General features: G+C 35.4%; 1 protein-coding gene across 1 annotated transcript; it reads right to left on the bottom strand.

The window, feature by feature from the left end:
• Positions 1-1143: 1143 nt before the first annotated feature.
• On the bottom strand, positions 1144-2671 carry LOC120355598. The gene is made up of 2 exons (XM_039444172.1): positions 2261-2671; positions 1144-1800 (listed from the first exon to the last, which is right to left on the bottom strand). The coding sequence occupies exons 1-2, from the start codon at positions 2589-2591 to the stop codon at positions 1421-1423; spliced, it is 711 nt and encodes a 236-aa protein (XP_039300106.1). The 5' UTR covers positions 2592-2671; the 3' UTR covers positions 1144-1420.
• Positions 2672-16371: the final 13700 nt, after the last annotated feature.

Below are 16371 nucleotides of genomic sequence, written 5' to 3'. Positions count from 1 at the left end.
TAATCACATTGTAGGAATTAAAACCGGATATCGTAATAGTAACCAAACATAAATTAGATGAAAATGAAATTCAATTAAAGAATCAAAATACCAGGATATTCCGGTATGAGTTGGTATGTAAGAAAGTCGTTTAAGGGGGAAGGCGTTTTAATATTAGCATCTTAAGAACTGGTTGAATGCAAAAACATTATGGTAAAGGCAATAAACGTTATTAATGAGGACAAAATCTATCTAATCAATTTACGATAGAAATAAAAATAGGTAAGAAAAATACATTGTAGCTGGATTGTATAGAACTCATTCAGAGAATATAGACGTGTTTCTTGATAAATTGAATAGATTTTCAATAGAAATTAGCAAAATTAACCAGAATGTTGTAATAGGAGGAGATTTCAATGTGGATGTTTTGAGGGTGGGTAAAAAGGGATCGGATTTCATAAATTTTATGAATATGAATGGATTTTGACATACTATAGAAACACCTACTAGAATAACTGAAACTTGTGAATCTGCAATTGACAATTTCATGACCAGTCTCAACAAAACTTCTATTAAAGTGGAATGTTTGATAACGGCTCTATCAGTCCACGATGGACAAATTTTTCATATTTTGAACACAAATAATACTTGTAAAAGTTTAAAGAATAAAACAATGGGTAGGAAGTATGGGAAGTCCCAAATTCAGCGCTTTATAAATGATCTAGATAAATTGGATTGGACTGAACTTTGTCAGAGTCCTGTAGAAAACAAATTTCCATACTTTTACAACTTGCTCAAATATTATTTTGATCTTCACTTTCCTTTTGGTAGAATAGTAAGAGCTGAACAAAGTAGTAATAGGTTGATTGATAATGAGATTGTCGACGAACATGAAAGGCTTATTGAAATGCATCAGCGATACAGGAAAGACCAAAGTGATATAAACTTGAAGAAAACTATAAAAACACATAAAAACATCTAAAAAGAATTATCCTCTATGAAACAAAGAATTATATTGACCGGAAAGTTAGATATTTAACAAGCATTAGGAATAATTCTAAATCCTTAAAGATAGCAATCATGAAAGTCATTTTTCAGCGAGTTGAAGTTCATGGTGGTGCACATCCTGCACATTTGTAGGACAATATTATCAAAAAAAGTAATGAATCTAAATTCCCACGGCAAATAGATATACATAATATTATTATCACTATTAAATTATAATATAATAATCAACACACTTGAGTGGAACACATTGTTTTGATTCAGTCAATTAGAAAACACCATGAGACACCAAGACAATATCGAATTCTATGTACACAAGATAGAAAATAAACGAATTAAGAATTGCAAAGCACACACACACACACACACACACACACACACACACACACACACACACACACACACACACACATAGGAAAATATTTTTGGTAATGATTTAGAAAGTCCTCATCAAACTGCCCACCAGGCTCATACAATATGGGCACCTGATTGGAAGCCGCACATCCTCCAGCTCAATCCCCCCCACAACTTCAAAATACGTTGGGGTGTTTAGGATTGTGACGCAGCAGTCGGCGCAACCTGCCCAGTGGCCACAAGGCACCACAATTCGGGTGGCCCTATTTGTTTGGCAGTATGTGCATTGAGGGCCCAGATTGGTGTGCGGGGCAGTAGCCTCTCTCTCTGCTAGATCGGCTTCCAGCTCCCTCAATTGTTCCGCCACAAACTCCGGTGGCGGGCAGTCTTGGATACCATCAAATTGCAATATAACCCTCTCCAGCCGGTAGCGCTCTAGGCCGGGGCCCGCATATCGTGCTTCTGGAAATGAACATGAACAACATTATTATTAAGGAGCCGATAGGACCTCATTTTTCATTGAATTTTATATATCACTACAAGGTCCCCCGTGCTTCACTACAGGGTTGAACAGAGATACTGTTGAAATAATGTTTATGTACTTGGATTATTATAAACTCTATTAGAGACTGGTAAGCAATTCATTTTGAGTAGTTCAACACCTTCCAATTTCCGGAAAATCAATATTATTCATAAACAACACCTGAAAAACAATCATTTTTTGTGAAATTCGCTCACGGTAGGAATTTTTTGTTGGTGTACTTGAGTATAAAATCGGAGAGTTTGATAATTTTGTTTTCTACTGAATGATGCGCGCGGTTGTGTTTTTTTTTGGGTGGGGGGGGGCGTATGGTCATTCTCAGTTAATTGAAACTTTCTTGAAAATTGACATTTTTATACAATAGTAGAAAATAATTCTTACCAACAGGTGGTTGACGTGGTTCTGGGATTAGAGGTGGCCCTAAATCATCTTCCTCGTCTTCTTCTTCTCCATCCTCTTCATCATTCGGCATCCCAACTTTTCTTCCAATGGTTGCCGCTGCTGCTCCCAGGAACTCTTTTACAGTGATTCTCTCACCTCCAATATCCTCGCTGATTTGCCTGATTTCCTTACATTTTGCAAGGAATGTTTTTTTCTTTTCCCTGGTGATACGGCGATTGTTTTGACATCTGCCTAGATCGTCGACTGTGCTTCTTTCGATACTTTGTAGTTTTTCTGTTGAGAAATGAAATTTGGTAATTTTAAACCACATTATTAAATATCTTACATGGAATATCACTGTTTGCTAGTGCTATTTATAAATTTTAATCTGTTACTTTTAACGTTAAGTAATGCATCCCTTCGGGGCTCAAGAGATCACGTTGTAGGAGATACTTTCTTCTTTTTATTATTATAATTATCTCACTATTTGTTGCAAAGATATAAGCGTGGAAGCAAAAAGCTAAAGAATGCAACATTTAAATCACCCTCATCACTTCAAAAAATGGGGTAGGGATGGGGACTTCTGATATGTTCTCCTCCCAACTAGTATCAACAACGCTGCAAAGTCAAAAATTGTGTTCAAAACTCTCCTTCAAAATTCATTTGTCAATTGGTCAATTGTTGCAAAACTGGAAATTTCATATTCAACACTAGATAAAGCTGCTGCAAAAGTCGTAGGGAAATGCGTAAAAGTGTGGAATTATACATCAAATTGAAGAGAATTTGATGCTCTATGAGCTCACAATTAGCATGGATTTTCTCCATGGGTTTCAAAATTTTCATTTTTAATGTTGCATTCTTTTAAAGCTGCTACATTTTTCTCATCAAATACCTTAACACATAGCTTGACATTTTGCCTTTCAAGGGAACTTGGGAAGAGAACTTTTCTGTCGAGTGGAGGTGCTAATTTGATAACACTATTCGCTTCTGAGTAATGAAACGTTTTCAAGTGAGAAAAGCTTGCAGTGAGGATACTATCATGGTTAGCAGAATCTGGTATGTGAAAGGTTTGTTTTGAGTCAGTCTGATTCAACCAGTTGTTACGAATACATTCCAAGATATGTACTGAATCAAATAGTAGAAAATATACTATGTGAGGGATCAATCTATATGTAATGTGTTCTGAGTCACAAAAACGAGTGAAATTTCAACAAAATAATCAATTTTAATGAATTTTAGTTTTCAATCAACAATATCTTCTGATTGCTACAATTCAAATGTATAATCCAAAATCCCTTTGGGCGTGATTTTGTGCGCTCTCCGGTCTCAGAGCACAAAATTACGCCAAGAGGGATTTTGAATTGTACATTTAAATTGTGACAATTAGAGGATATTGAAAATTTTGCATGAAATATTGGTTCTAGACTCTAGAATTCTCTAATGTATCCAAACGATTTATTGAAAAATCAAACTAAAATATATATTGCAAACACCAATGTATATACCGGTAGTGACTGGACTATAATGTTTTAAAGGGTAAAGGGTAGACTAGCGAGTTTCGATTTTTCTTCTAAATTGCCTATTTTGTATTATTCAGAATACATAGTTATAATCGTATAATGGTGCTACATTTTGATGAATAACATACTTTTGCACTTTTGAGATTGTTATTTGAGAATATTATATTCTTCCAATAAACATGTGTTTCAACCAGCAAGGAAAACCGGGAAGAACGTGAAATATACGGGGAATGTACGGGAATTTCCTGAGCCTGATTCAGTGGACACTCTGTATAGAGATTAGGTTAAAATTTTGTCAATAACTTCGGTCCAAACGCGGCTCAAGTCAACTCGCTAACGCTCATTCAATAAATGTAATTGAATTAAAAATATCTGAATAATAGTTACAGAACAGAGTTAAAACGAATATATAATAGTAACAACAATGTTATTATCATATTTAATTCTATTGATGTAATATTATACAATATTAATTCGAATTCAAATTCATTAAAATAGTTCTATTATTATTGTTTTAAATGTCATAATAATAATAATAATATAATAACTTTTGTACTAATAATAACAACAATGTTATTATCATTAGTACAAAGCTATGCCAAAGTTATAAAATCAGAATAATTTGTTATTATGACAAAACAATAATAATAGAATGAATAGACGACTCATATAATAGAACAGGAACCCCAGCAATAATAAGAATTCAATCATGGCAATATATTCAATACCCTCTAGAATATTATATAAAGAAATGATAATTTGGCCGGAGGATAATGATGACAAGGAGGAGGAGGAGGAGGAGGTGAAGGAGTAGGAGGAGGAGGAGTAGGAGTAGGAGAAGGAGCTTGTGGTTGTAGAGGGGTTGGTGGAGGTGGATGAGGATGATGAGACGATGACGAAAGGAGAAAGGTGAAAACGATGACGTCATAATCAGTGAGTTGCCAGTTAGCGACTTCCAAAGTTAGCCATTTCCAATGCTCCACAATTCTCTGGCCAGAATCAGCGGGTTCCAGAGTTAGCCAATCCTGTCTGTGACAGAATCAGTGAGTTCCTAGCCAGTCACTTCTACAACCACAGTTAGCCAAATTCCAGTTAGCGAATTCCGCGTTCCCGCATTTTTTTATAGATAGTCATGTCCCAATTACATTTAGTCATGCCCCATTACATTCAGTCACGGTCTATTTGATGATGATTTATAGCAGAGGAGATTGATTGATTGATTGATTGAGTACTTTATTTATGTAGATTACAATATATACTGGCTTATACACTTATATACAATAGCTTACAATACAGCAAAATTATAGATGAATTTACATGATATAGACTAAGAAAATAATTATTGAACTGTATATGATATGAAAAAGCAGTTTGTAATATAATAATTATAGATAATAATCATATTGTTATGCATCTACATAAATTGGCGGAGCTTTGGACATATCAATGTCCATTCTTCGGAAAGAATATAAAAAATATCCTCCCCACTAACTCTCTACCAGAATGTTGATTTAATTAATTAAACTAAGGATTTATTTATTAATGGAAATATTTAAAGTTTCAATCATATGAATATTGAAAGAAAAAAACAGAAAATTGAGTAAAATAATTATATTGGTAGATAGATCAAATAATTGATTAATAAAATGAAGTAGGCTGAAAGTAGATCAGGGTTATCAACTTTCAGTAATATATAGCAGTATGCAGTGGATAATTGAAGTAACATGAGTTTATATAATATATTCATATATATATATATATATATATATATATATATATATATATATATATATATATATACAATTCGTTCTATAACATGGTTTAAAGGTTTGTATTTGTGGGATGGTGGGGGATGGATGTCATGTGAGAGTTCTAGGGCCGGACAGTTTCAGTCATTTGTTCCAAAAGAATTTTTTTTTAAAGTTAGGATGAAGCTCACTCGGCTCTTGATTGACCTGATAGAAACAGGAAGTGCATTCCATGCACGACAGGCACTGACTAAGAAGGATTTTGTGGAAATAGTAGTTTGATGATTGGGTATCCTTAAAGTACTTTCTCCGGTTCTAGTATGTGAAGCATCTATCCTCCTACCTTCAGAGACAAATTTGAAATCATCTTTAAAATAGTTTGGATTACCGTATTCCAAGATATCTCTAACAAGCTTGACTATTCGAAAAAACCTCTGATCAGGAAGCTTTAATGTTGAACTAGCAATGTGGGCTGGGGTGATATGATCATGGTGTTGGAGTGAGTAGATGAAACATAAACAATAATTTTGGCAATGCTGTGGTTTATCATCCAGAGTGACTTGCATATCGTTAAGAACAGAATTACAATACATCAAATGTGGGGAGATGAGAGATTGAACCAATAATAATTTAATGTTTCTAGGGAGGATATCGTGCATGTTCTTCAATGCATGCATGGCTGAGAATACCTTTTCACAAGTTTTGTTCACTTGTTCTGACCAGTCAAGAGTATTATTCATAATAATGCCTAAATTTCTAACTGAGCTACAGTAAGGAAGTCATTACCATCTACACTAATTTTGTGAATCGATTCAAGGTCATATTGTTTATAAGATGAGAATATCCAGTTATAATGGGTTGTGTTTTGATGGGATTAAGCTTAAGGCCATTTTTCTTTGTCCATTCCACTATCGAATTGATATCCTGATTCATTATTCCAACTGTTTCATTGATTTTTGTTATGGGACAGCTCAAATAGATTTGAAAGTCGTCTGCATAAGTATAGAAACTGGAGAATTTGATAATGGAAGAAAGGTCATTAGCATACAAAGTGAAGAGGAGAGGGCCTAACATTGAACCTTGTGGTACTCCATGCATAACGTTTTTCCAAGTTGACTTTTTGTCACCGACAGATACACATTGTTTCCTACCTAATAGATAGGATTTAAACCAAACTAATGAGTTGTGACTGAAACCAAGAATAGCCAACTTATTCAGAAGGACTGTATGATCAACAGTATCGAATGCTTTAGAAAAATCAAATAGGGTGAGGATGGTGCATTTTCTTTGGTCCATAGCTAACCTTATATCATCAGTGACACAAAGCAGAGCTGTCTCAGTTGAATGAAATTTTCTGAAGCCTGATTAAAAGTTATGAAGCTTACTATTGTTGTCTAGAAATTTTACAACTTGAGCATGAATGAGTCTTTCTAGCACTTTGGACAGTGCAGGTAAAATACTGACTGGTCTAAAATCCTCAACTTTATTGGGTGATGGAACTTTATTCAGAGGGCGAACCAGAGCAAACTTCCAGTTTTCAGGGAAAATGCCTTCTTCAAGTGACTTGTTGAAAATGTATGTAATGGTTGGTAAAACAGTGAATAACATCTTCTTGATAAATTTAATAGGAATTTTGTCTACACCTGTAGCATTACTATGAATATGTTGAATTGCTCTGAAAGTGTCTTCTTCTGAGATTGGATGGAAATGAAATTGATCAGTGATTGGTAAATCTAATTTAGTAACCTGCTCTTGAAGATCATTGATATGATTAGCAATGACAACTTTGTTGCATTGGTTAGAGTGTGAAACGGAATGGTCATTTATATTATTCAATGGTAAGTTAATTTGTGGATTCGATTTCTGTTTGCCAAGCCCGAATTCTTTCATTCCCTGCCAAAGTGATTTAGAGTCTTGTCTATTGTTTGTCATGAACGAATTCAAGTACCTAATCTTTGAGTTCCGTAATTCCTGTTTAACCCTATTTCCAAGGCTCCTATACTCTATCAAACTGTCCAAGTCAAATGTCTTTTCAATTTTCTATGTGCTTTGTCTCTACGTCCCATCATCTTAAGTATGTCTTCAGTCATCCACGGTACTTGTTGTTTTCTATCAATCCTCCTTGTCACATAAGGTGCATGCTTGTCATACAAAGTCAAGTCCAATTCTCGAAAGTCTTGATCATGTCATCAACTGAGAGTAATGCTTCAATTCGATGCCACGGAGTCTGAGCCACATCAGTCAGGAAGGCGGCTTCATCAAAGTTTTTGAAGTCTCTATAAGTGATAATTTTCTGTTCTGGCTTGGGTATCTTATGGAAAGTACACAGTAGATCAAATCATGTCTAGAAATAGCTGGGACTGAGATTTGGCCTGCTTGAACAACCTCATTGGGATCACTAACAATGAGAAGGTCAATGAGTGTCTGATTCATTAGTATGATGAGTTGGATCGAGAGGTAAAATAGTTATGTTTGGGCATTTGAAAATTGTAGTCAGTTGAAAGTAGTCGAAGTTATGATTTGTCATGTTCAAGTCGGTGTTCATATCCCCCATAACTAGTATACGGTTATAACAAGGCATAAGAGAAAGCAAGGCATTTTCGAAATCTGTGGAATGACCTATTTCTGGTGGGCGATAACAGATACCAACGAGTAATTTATCAGTACTAGATAAGGATAATTCAAGTAGCATAAACTCTGGTCTGGAACAATACTCTTGTTTAGATGTGATTAAAACTTTTGTTTTGATACCATCTTTCACAAAAATTGCTACACCCCCACAATCTTTATTTAATCTATCATTACGGAAAAGATTATATCCAGGCAATGCAACAAAATTTGATGAAATACTAGGCTTCAAAAATGATTCGGAAATTCTGATTATATTGAAGTCCTGAAAACGGAAGATTGCTCTGAGATCATCAATGTGGCAATTGAGGGATTGTAAGTTAAGGTGAGCAGCCTTGAAAAGTTTTTTGAAAGAGTGGGGCTCATTTGCTAGAAACATACCTGCGTCATTATTACTATTATTGAAATAATCATACCTACTTGAGGGCGAGCGAGCTGACATGTCAGTGAGAGGCATCATGGAAGCAGCAGACCAATCGTGAACCGACCTCAGAACGACACATGACGGGGAAAATGGGGTTGAAACTGATAAAACTTAACCTAAATGAAAAAGTCTCTTGATTCGAGTGCATTCAGCATGCCTTGACAGTTCGGCTCCCTTCACTATTTGAAGCACTAGTTCAAAAAAAAAAAAATTCACTAAACACAATAAGATGTAGATGTATGGAGTTCCGGTGATGAATAGTCTAGTGGTGAATAAGATGAAGATTGAGGAAGAACTGGTAGTGGGAGATCTGGTCCCAGTGGAGATAGAGCGAGTAGGTATCCAGTAGTGGAAGAATCGGTCCAAGTGGAGGTAAGCGAGAAGGAATCCAGTACTGGAAGATCGAGTCCAAGTAGAGACAGAGAGAGATGGAATCCAGTGGTGGAAGATCGTGTTCATGGTGGAGATAGAGCGAAATGGGATCCAGTAAAAACTGAAAAAGAGGAGGAAAAGCCAGCAGAAAAACGAAAAATCTTTGAAGAAAGTTATCAATAGAGAAAAGATACATAATACAACTGATAATGAATAATATTCGCATAAAATTGAAGAGGAATAGTATGATTTAATGTGAAAAGAATCGAATATTATATGGATAAATATATGGATATTATAATATAATATATGGATATTAGTAGAAGGTAATCAGATAGAAAGAGAAAAGGTACAAAGATAAATAGAAATAGAAAGAGAAATAAACATTTGAACATGCTGGATAGCTAGTGAAAAAATCACAGGGAAAATAATAATAATAATAGGAAGAAAAGAAGAGAATGTGCACAAATTGAGAAGAACTCATGAAACTGAACTATAGAATAAGAAATAGATCATCTTATTGTGATCTTGAATCAATCAAGGAGAGAAGAATGTCACGATAGTGACAGAACCGTGTCTCAAAAATAATTTAATTATAATCTTTATTTATTTATTTATTTATTTATTCAAGGTGATACACATACTATAATTAGAAAAGAAAAAACAGGCAATTGCCCAAAACTTCTTCAGTTCCTGGATTTTCACATATTAAAAATAGTCCAAACAATTAGGTTAAGTTCAAATTTTGATTTCTGCCAAAGTTTCCGCACCATCCGAGGAAGATAACACAGATATAAAATTGATTTGAATTTCACAATGTTGATATGAAGCCTACTCGCTGGAAGCCTACTCTGGATACCTACTCGCTCTATCTCCACTTGGACCAGATCTCCCACTACCAGTTCTTCCTCAATCTTCATCTTATTCACCACTAGGACTATTCATCACCGGAACTCTATACAACAATCTTTTTAAATAAAATACAGTACTTTCAATCTTTTTAAATAAAATACAGTACTTTCAATTATTTTAAATGTTATAAAATATAGTATAATTTGAACAAATTCATTTTCATCACTGCAGAGCAAGAGAGGAAAACGTTCTATTCAATAAAAATGTCTTAGCAAAGCTTCCACGCCATTGCTAAGAACTTAATACAAACTCAGCAGTTGCACTGACAAAATTTTCATTCCTAAAAAAGACCACTCGCTTCTCGTTCAACTGCAGTATCAACCACAAGTCCAGGTTTACCCAGGAGAGTCAGTTCCATATTTTCTGTAAGTTTCTTTTTCTTAATTCTCTTTTAAAATTCATTGTCATCCTTTTAAACAGTAATATCTCAAATAATAATAATAATAATGATAACAACAATAATAGAACGTTTTCCTCAACTATTTTTTTTTAATAAATTTAAATTCTTAAATAAAATCAATTTCATTTTAGATAATTAAATATAAGCCAACGGTCTCATAAGAAAGGGCGTAATTGTTTAAAATAAGATTTGTTTGTTTAATCATCCGTATTACCGATTTTCAACCTCTTGTATCTTTTTAAATATTGTTCAAAATTGAAAAGAACTTTGTGTCAATAAAAACTAAATTACTTTTCCAATTCTTACTTCTTCTATTTTCATCCCAATGATGTTTGAAATGATGATGCGGTGGTTGTGTTTAGTGAGCTGAAATCCTACAAGTTTCTCAAAGTTTTCTATGAAACAGTGGTGACTACTCTGTTGATATTTTCCTCTTCTCCATCTTCTCCATGAGTGCTGGTGGTGGCTTCAATGATGTTCTGAGTGGTGGTGGTGGTTTCACTGCTGTACTGAGTGGTGGTGGCTTTACTGCCATTATTATCATTAGGGTGCAGTAAATCAAAATTATCCTCCTTCATTTCTTCCCCAAATATCTCAGATAAATAATTCACTCTGAATCCATCCCATATATATAATAACAGTTATACTTGGATTATCCCTCTCGAAACGGTCAATTTTATTGATGATGGTGGGGAAAGAAATTCTGTTGAAATTGTATTTTTCAATGAGCTGATGATATCTATCATTGATTCGTTGAGGATTTGCTCCTTGCACATGTTTGGCAAGGATTGCTCACTTGAAATATTGTTGATGGCTATTCCTCAGATTGATGATGGCTTTTCTTGCTGCAATTTTGGCTGGCATTTTAATGTAGGAAGATCCTTGGAGTGGTTTGTGCTTGCTTATATGTATGAGGAGACCGTCGATTATGAGGAGGCTCCATCCACTAGAGTTACCCTCAAACTTGGCCTCTTCTTCAAAAAGCTTTTTGCATGCCTCCCCGATAATTCCAGCAAGATCATTGACATTGAATATTAAATAGTTCAGAGTCTTCAAGGCCACATTCTGAAATTCCTCCTGCTCAATGTTTTCTCATCAAGGTGGCTGCATTGGTATGTAGACTCCAACACCAGGTTGGCCTTGATTGGCCTGTGTGTCTGGAGCTCCTGACCTATCACATCGACAATCTTTGTTTGCAGGCTGTTTAGCAGAGAGTGGAAGTTCTTTGCTGGGTTTGGTAAGAGTCATTGTTGTAGAAGAGTGTCCAAAGGTTGTTGTCGGAGGCCTCCTTCAACGTACAAAACTCTCCTGATGAGCTGCTGGTCTGCTGGCATCTGGTAGCTTTGTTCATCTGTAACATAAATACAAGAAGATTAACAATAGGATGCAATGTAGACAGCAATTATCCAGAGTGATACAGTCATCTTGAATGACATGTCTTGCACTCAATCTAGATGTTCAGCAAACAAATATTATATATATGCTACTGAAAACCAATCATTGGATAGTAGTATGTTCAGAAAAAAAAAATGTTCAAAATCAATATCTGAGGTTAGGTTAGGTCAGAAGAAGTTACTAGTAACTTCTGCAGACCTATCCCAACCACAGTTCATTGTCTACAATCATATCAATCTGTTGACTTTGAGCTCCAAAGGCAGAAACATACTTATTCATAAAATATATTATGCATTACATTATGAGGTGACATACTAGAAATCATTAAAATTATATGGATCTGCTGACATTTTGCTTATAGAGCTCAACAGGTATGAAGACTCTTGACTGAACACTGATGGTCCCCCACTGTTGTGCACACTATATATACACTCAGAGTGAGTGGGAGGCCTTCTGATTTATTTTCATTTATTTTTGATTTCTCATTATCAAATTTCATCATTTATTGTTTTTCATTATTAAATTTAATCATTGTTATCATTATCATTTTTTTTCTAAGTTTTTGAAATTTTGACCTTCACCTTGACCTTGACCTTAACCTTTGACCTTGATTAGGTTAGGTTAAATTAGGTTTGTTGGGTTAGGTTAGGTTAGGCTTGTTAGGTTGGGTTAGGTTGGGTTACGTGAGGAAGTCTGGTGCATGGTGTGCCAGGACCAGCAATATATATCTACTGTCTCATTATTTGGAAAATTGCAGGATCTTCGTAATATTCTTGAGAAAAATGGCAGATGGTTACTAAAAAACCATGTTTTTCACGATTTTCTCAAAAATGATTTGATTGATTTATCTCAAATTCATACCCTTTATAGTTATTTATCAGCTCTATCACTGGCATGAGGTTATTCCCTGGGAAACCAATGGGGTCCACCCCATCCTGAGAAAATGGACTTTGTAAACTGACATGAGTCTTTTGTCCTTCTCGTGCATGAGGTAGGTTGGTAGAGCAGTTATATAAAGAACAACATAGTCGAGATATTTCATCTGTAGAACAGCTGTTTGACGACTTTTAAAAAAATCATCAAATTTCAACATCCAATTCACACAAAGGAAAAAACTACTCTGAGAACAATTATTATATATATACACTTATACAGTAGTCTGATCATAGTTTCAAATATGTTGCCGCCAATCATCATTATGGTTTTCCCTAAACTATTCTCGTTTAAGAATTAGGCTTACAGTCAATGAGCAAGAAAAGTTGTGTGAGTGTTACCACACCAGATTTTTAATCTAATACTACCCGCCATGGGCCGCGCCAACCTGTCTCCCCAACGACTAAGCTCCTCGCAATTTTCACCACAGACGTCAGCGGGTACGCGACAGGGTGTCACTCCGTTCACTTGTTACCTCGATATTTTGAAGCATAGGTGACAGCGTCCCTCCCGCGAAAAATATATAGTTACACGTCAATTTGTCCCCCCGTCAGCATATCACCTTCTTAAATAGCAGGTGATATCCTATTTCGTAATATTAATGACATTTATATCATAATTATATTCGAAAATTCTCGCCACATAATTTATAAACTTGTTCCGTTTTTCGAAAAGAATGTTCCATTTATGAAAGCTGTAGCTCAACTCAATACATCCATAATTTATTGTTCATTCTATTTTATACTTTTTCATTTCACTATAATCTCAATTGCTCAGCTAATCTAGTTTCCCAAGCTTGAGCTTGCTCTCTTTGGGCAGTAGTTCCTAATGTTTCGTGTAGGATAAATAATTCATTATTGCATTGTATATTGTATAGTTTATTGCTTTCTTTCGTAATGATTTGCACTTTAGTTAGTTGCATGGTTTTGAGAAGCTGAGGAATTCAAGAAATGCATCCTCCTCACATAGTTTGAGCCACTTTCCAATCAAAGGGTATGGTTAAATTCGAATTTCAGACAGAAAAGCTTGAAGAGAATGGAAAACCCTACAATAGACTATAATTGGATGTTTGTCTTGTATTAATGTCTAGTTAGTGGGTGTCAAGTAGACCCAGTAGTCCCAAGTAGTGCCAAGTTGTGTTCCCCTTTCATACTTTGAGACTGAATGAAAACATTAGGCAACTCTTTAGCATATATGATTCACAGTGGAATCCTAGGTGACATCCTCTTGTTGCCATGTACGACAGAGTATCACTGCTCGTGCCGCCGTCAACCAAACCCCTCGAAAGTGGTTCAAGAAGGAGCTTGGCTGGCGGAGAGCTTGATTGGCTCATTCCCCTCTCGGGGATCCTCATTATAACGTGAACCTCTCTATATTCGAATCACATATATTATATATAGATATAGGAACCTATAGGATCGTAGATAGCATATCGCTTTTTGTGTGGCCTGGTCCTTGAATGGGAAAAAAACTGAAATACAACTGATCAAAGCACATTAGACCCAATTTCAAATATTATGTCAGAATGTATTCCAAATAATTATGTGGATAATGAGTTCTGTATGTCTGAATCCTTCGAGAATATCCTTGCCAATTTGCTTTTAAAAGGAAACTGCTTTTTTTCCTGTGGTTGCAGATGAAAACTTTGAGCTGGAGGATGATCATAAAGAGAAATGGGAGGAGGTACGAAAAACACGAACGAAGTGAGTGTAAAAGGTGGAGTATCGGATTCCACTTGAAATTTGTATTCCTCAATCTGTGAGCCACATAAACTAAATCCAAGTATCTATTAATAATAATTATTCTATTAATAATGGGCCAATCAAATAAAACCAGATTTTATTATGGTGAACCACACGAAAAGCGGAGGACGGGTTACCTGCTTGTCATTTTATAATCAGCTGTGGACAACGTTGATCAATTCTTATTTGGCAACGTTTCCTCATCAGTACCAATTTTCGTGCGGTTGACTATAGCTTTTTCTCAATCCAGTTGGATAGTTTTAATACAATAAGCTTAAACGTTTGTTTGCCTGGATAATTTGCTATATTTTCTGATGCATAATCAAATCAATCAATATGATCGCACTTATAGTTTGGTGTATTTACAACCCTCCCACAAATACATATATTTGAAAATAGTTTTCGGAATAATAAATTGAGATGATGGGAAGTTATGTATCGTCAGCGATATGTCCGATATGCTTGTTTGATATTGATCATTTCTCAAGCACTCAGATATACAGAGTGTTTGAAAAAAACTCCCTAGTTTCAGGTATAAATTTAATGTGTAAATCAATGGAAAACTTCATCAACAAGTACATACAATGAAAGAGAGAATCTTTATGTTTTGTTCAACATCAGTACACGTCAACATGGGATCCATTTGTTGCCCTGCACACGTCGAGACGATATCAAGGTCTTCCCATGTATTCACCAACATATCAGGTGTTATCCCAATCGCCGTGGCAATTCTTTCCCGTAAATGGTTCATATCTCATTTTCTTGACTGTACACAACATTTTTCATGTGTCTTCAAAAGAAAAAGTACAAAGGGGTCTAGTCCGGGCTTCGTGGTTGCCAATCAATTGGGCGAGCTCTCCCTATCCACCTTCCCGGAGAGCGAGTGTCAACTGAAGGAACTGTCCCCTGGCGCCGTCTTAAGGTCCAGCAGGTCTGCCAACTGCAGATGGCCAAAGCTTGGACAGTTGCTGAATCAATCACCACAAACTAGAATAGTGTATATTACTTTTTACAGATTCTATGACACATCAAAACGAGGGAGTTCTTTCTCAAACACGCTGTACTTCTTTCAAAAGATGTCAATCAAGCTAAGTATGGCGATCTTGAACGGCCTGCCAGGGCATAACCAAGATATTTACTATCAAAGTGTGTATATATTTTTCTAGACCCCTCTGTGTGAAAAAATCATATTCAGTCATAGTAATTTTATCAATTCCAGAACTATGTACACTCATACAACTCTAGAAATAAGGCAGATCAAGTAAGGATACCCAAGTAAGGGTATAAACAGAACCGTCAGGTCGAGATGCTGATTTCAGCTTGCAAGCGTCACTCTTCTATGTACAATTCTTGCGTTTATGTACAGAGTTACATAGTAACTAATACTATAGCCCATATGTCTATGTCATTGTTGCGTTTCAATATACGCCTACTTCCACGTTATAATGGCATGAAGAAGATAGCAAACAACGTTGCCGATCCTCTGTCTTGTATAGATGATGCCTTCTATAGATGGCAGTCGATACAGGTTTATTGATGTAATATTAACGTCCATTCTCGTCCAAAATGATCAATTATATTTCATTAAGCAAGAAATTATATCTTTCAATAGTTTCAAAATGAATTTTCAAGATAAAGATGAATATGTTGTTAATTAATTAATTATTCTACATGTTAAAAGACGATCTGCAACAATGCGAAGTGAGATAGAGACAACGATATCCGATTTTTGGTGATAGACAAGGATAGCAATATATCATTGCTAATTTACTACCACTGCCATTATAACGTGGACCTGACTATATTCTTATGAAAGATGAATTGCCGGTTGTTCAAAAGCCTGTTTAATCATCATCATGATTTTTATTCAAAAAGCCGTCCCTTCAAAAACGTCTTCTCTGATTGGTTCCTGTGGAATTACCACGATTAAAGTTTAACCGCTTTTGCGCAACCGGCCAAATTCTGTTAATTAACGTTTAGTGAACAGTTGAACAGTTATGTTTTTCACTCGCCAGACTTGTCAAGAGAACCTAATAT

This window comes from Nilaparvata lugens, unplaced genomic scaffold (assembly GCF_014356525.2).
Source record: "Nilaparvata lugens isolate BPH unplaced genomic scaffold, ASM1435652v1 scaffold3317, whole genome shotgun sequence".
NCBI classification, from domain to species: domain Eukaryota; kingdom Metazoa; phylum Arthropoda; class Insecta; order Hemiptera; family Delphacidae; genus Nilaparvata; species Nilaparvata lugens.
Note: the sequence above shows the minus strand (reverse complement) of the source record. Positions and strands in the feature narration are given on the sequence as shown.

Coding starts and splice junctions, on each gene's coding strand:
- LOC120355598 (XM_039444172.1), bottom strand. CDS start 2,591: ATGTGGTTTAAAATTACCAAATTTCATTTCTCAACAGAAAAACTACAA. Junction 1,801..2,260: donor ACCACGTCAACCACCTGTTG/GTAAGAATTATT, acceptor GTTCATTTCCAG/AAGCACGATATGCGGGCCCC.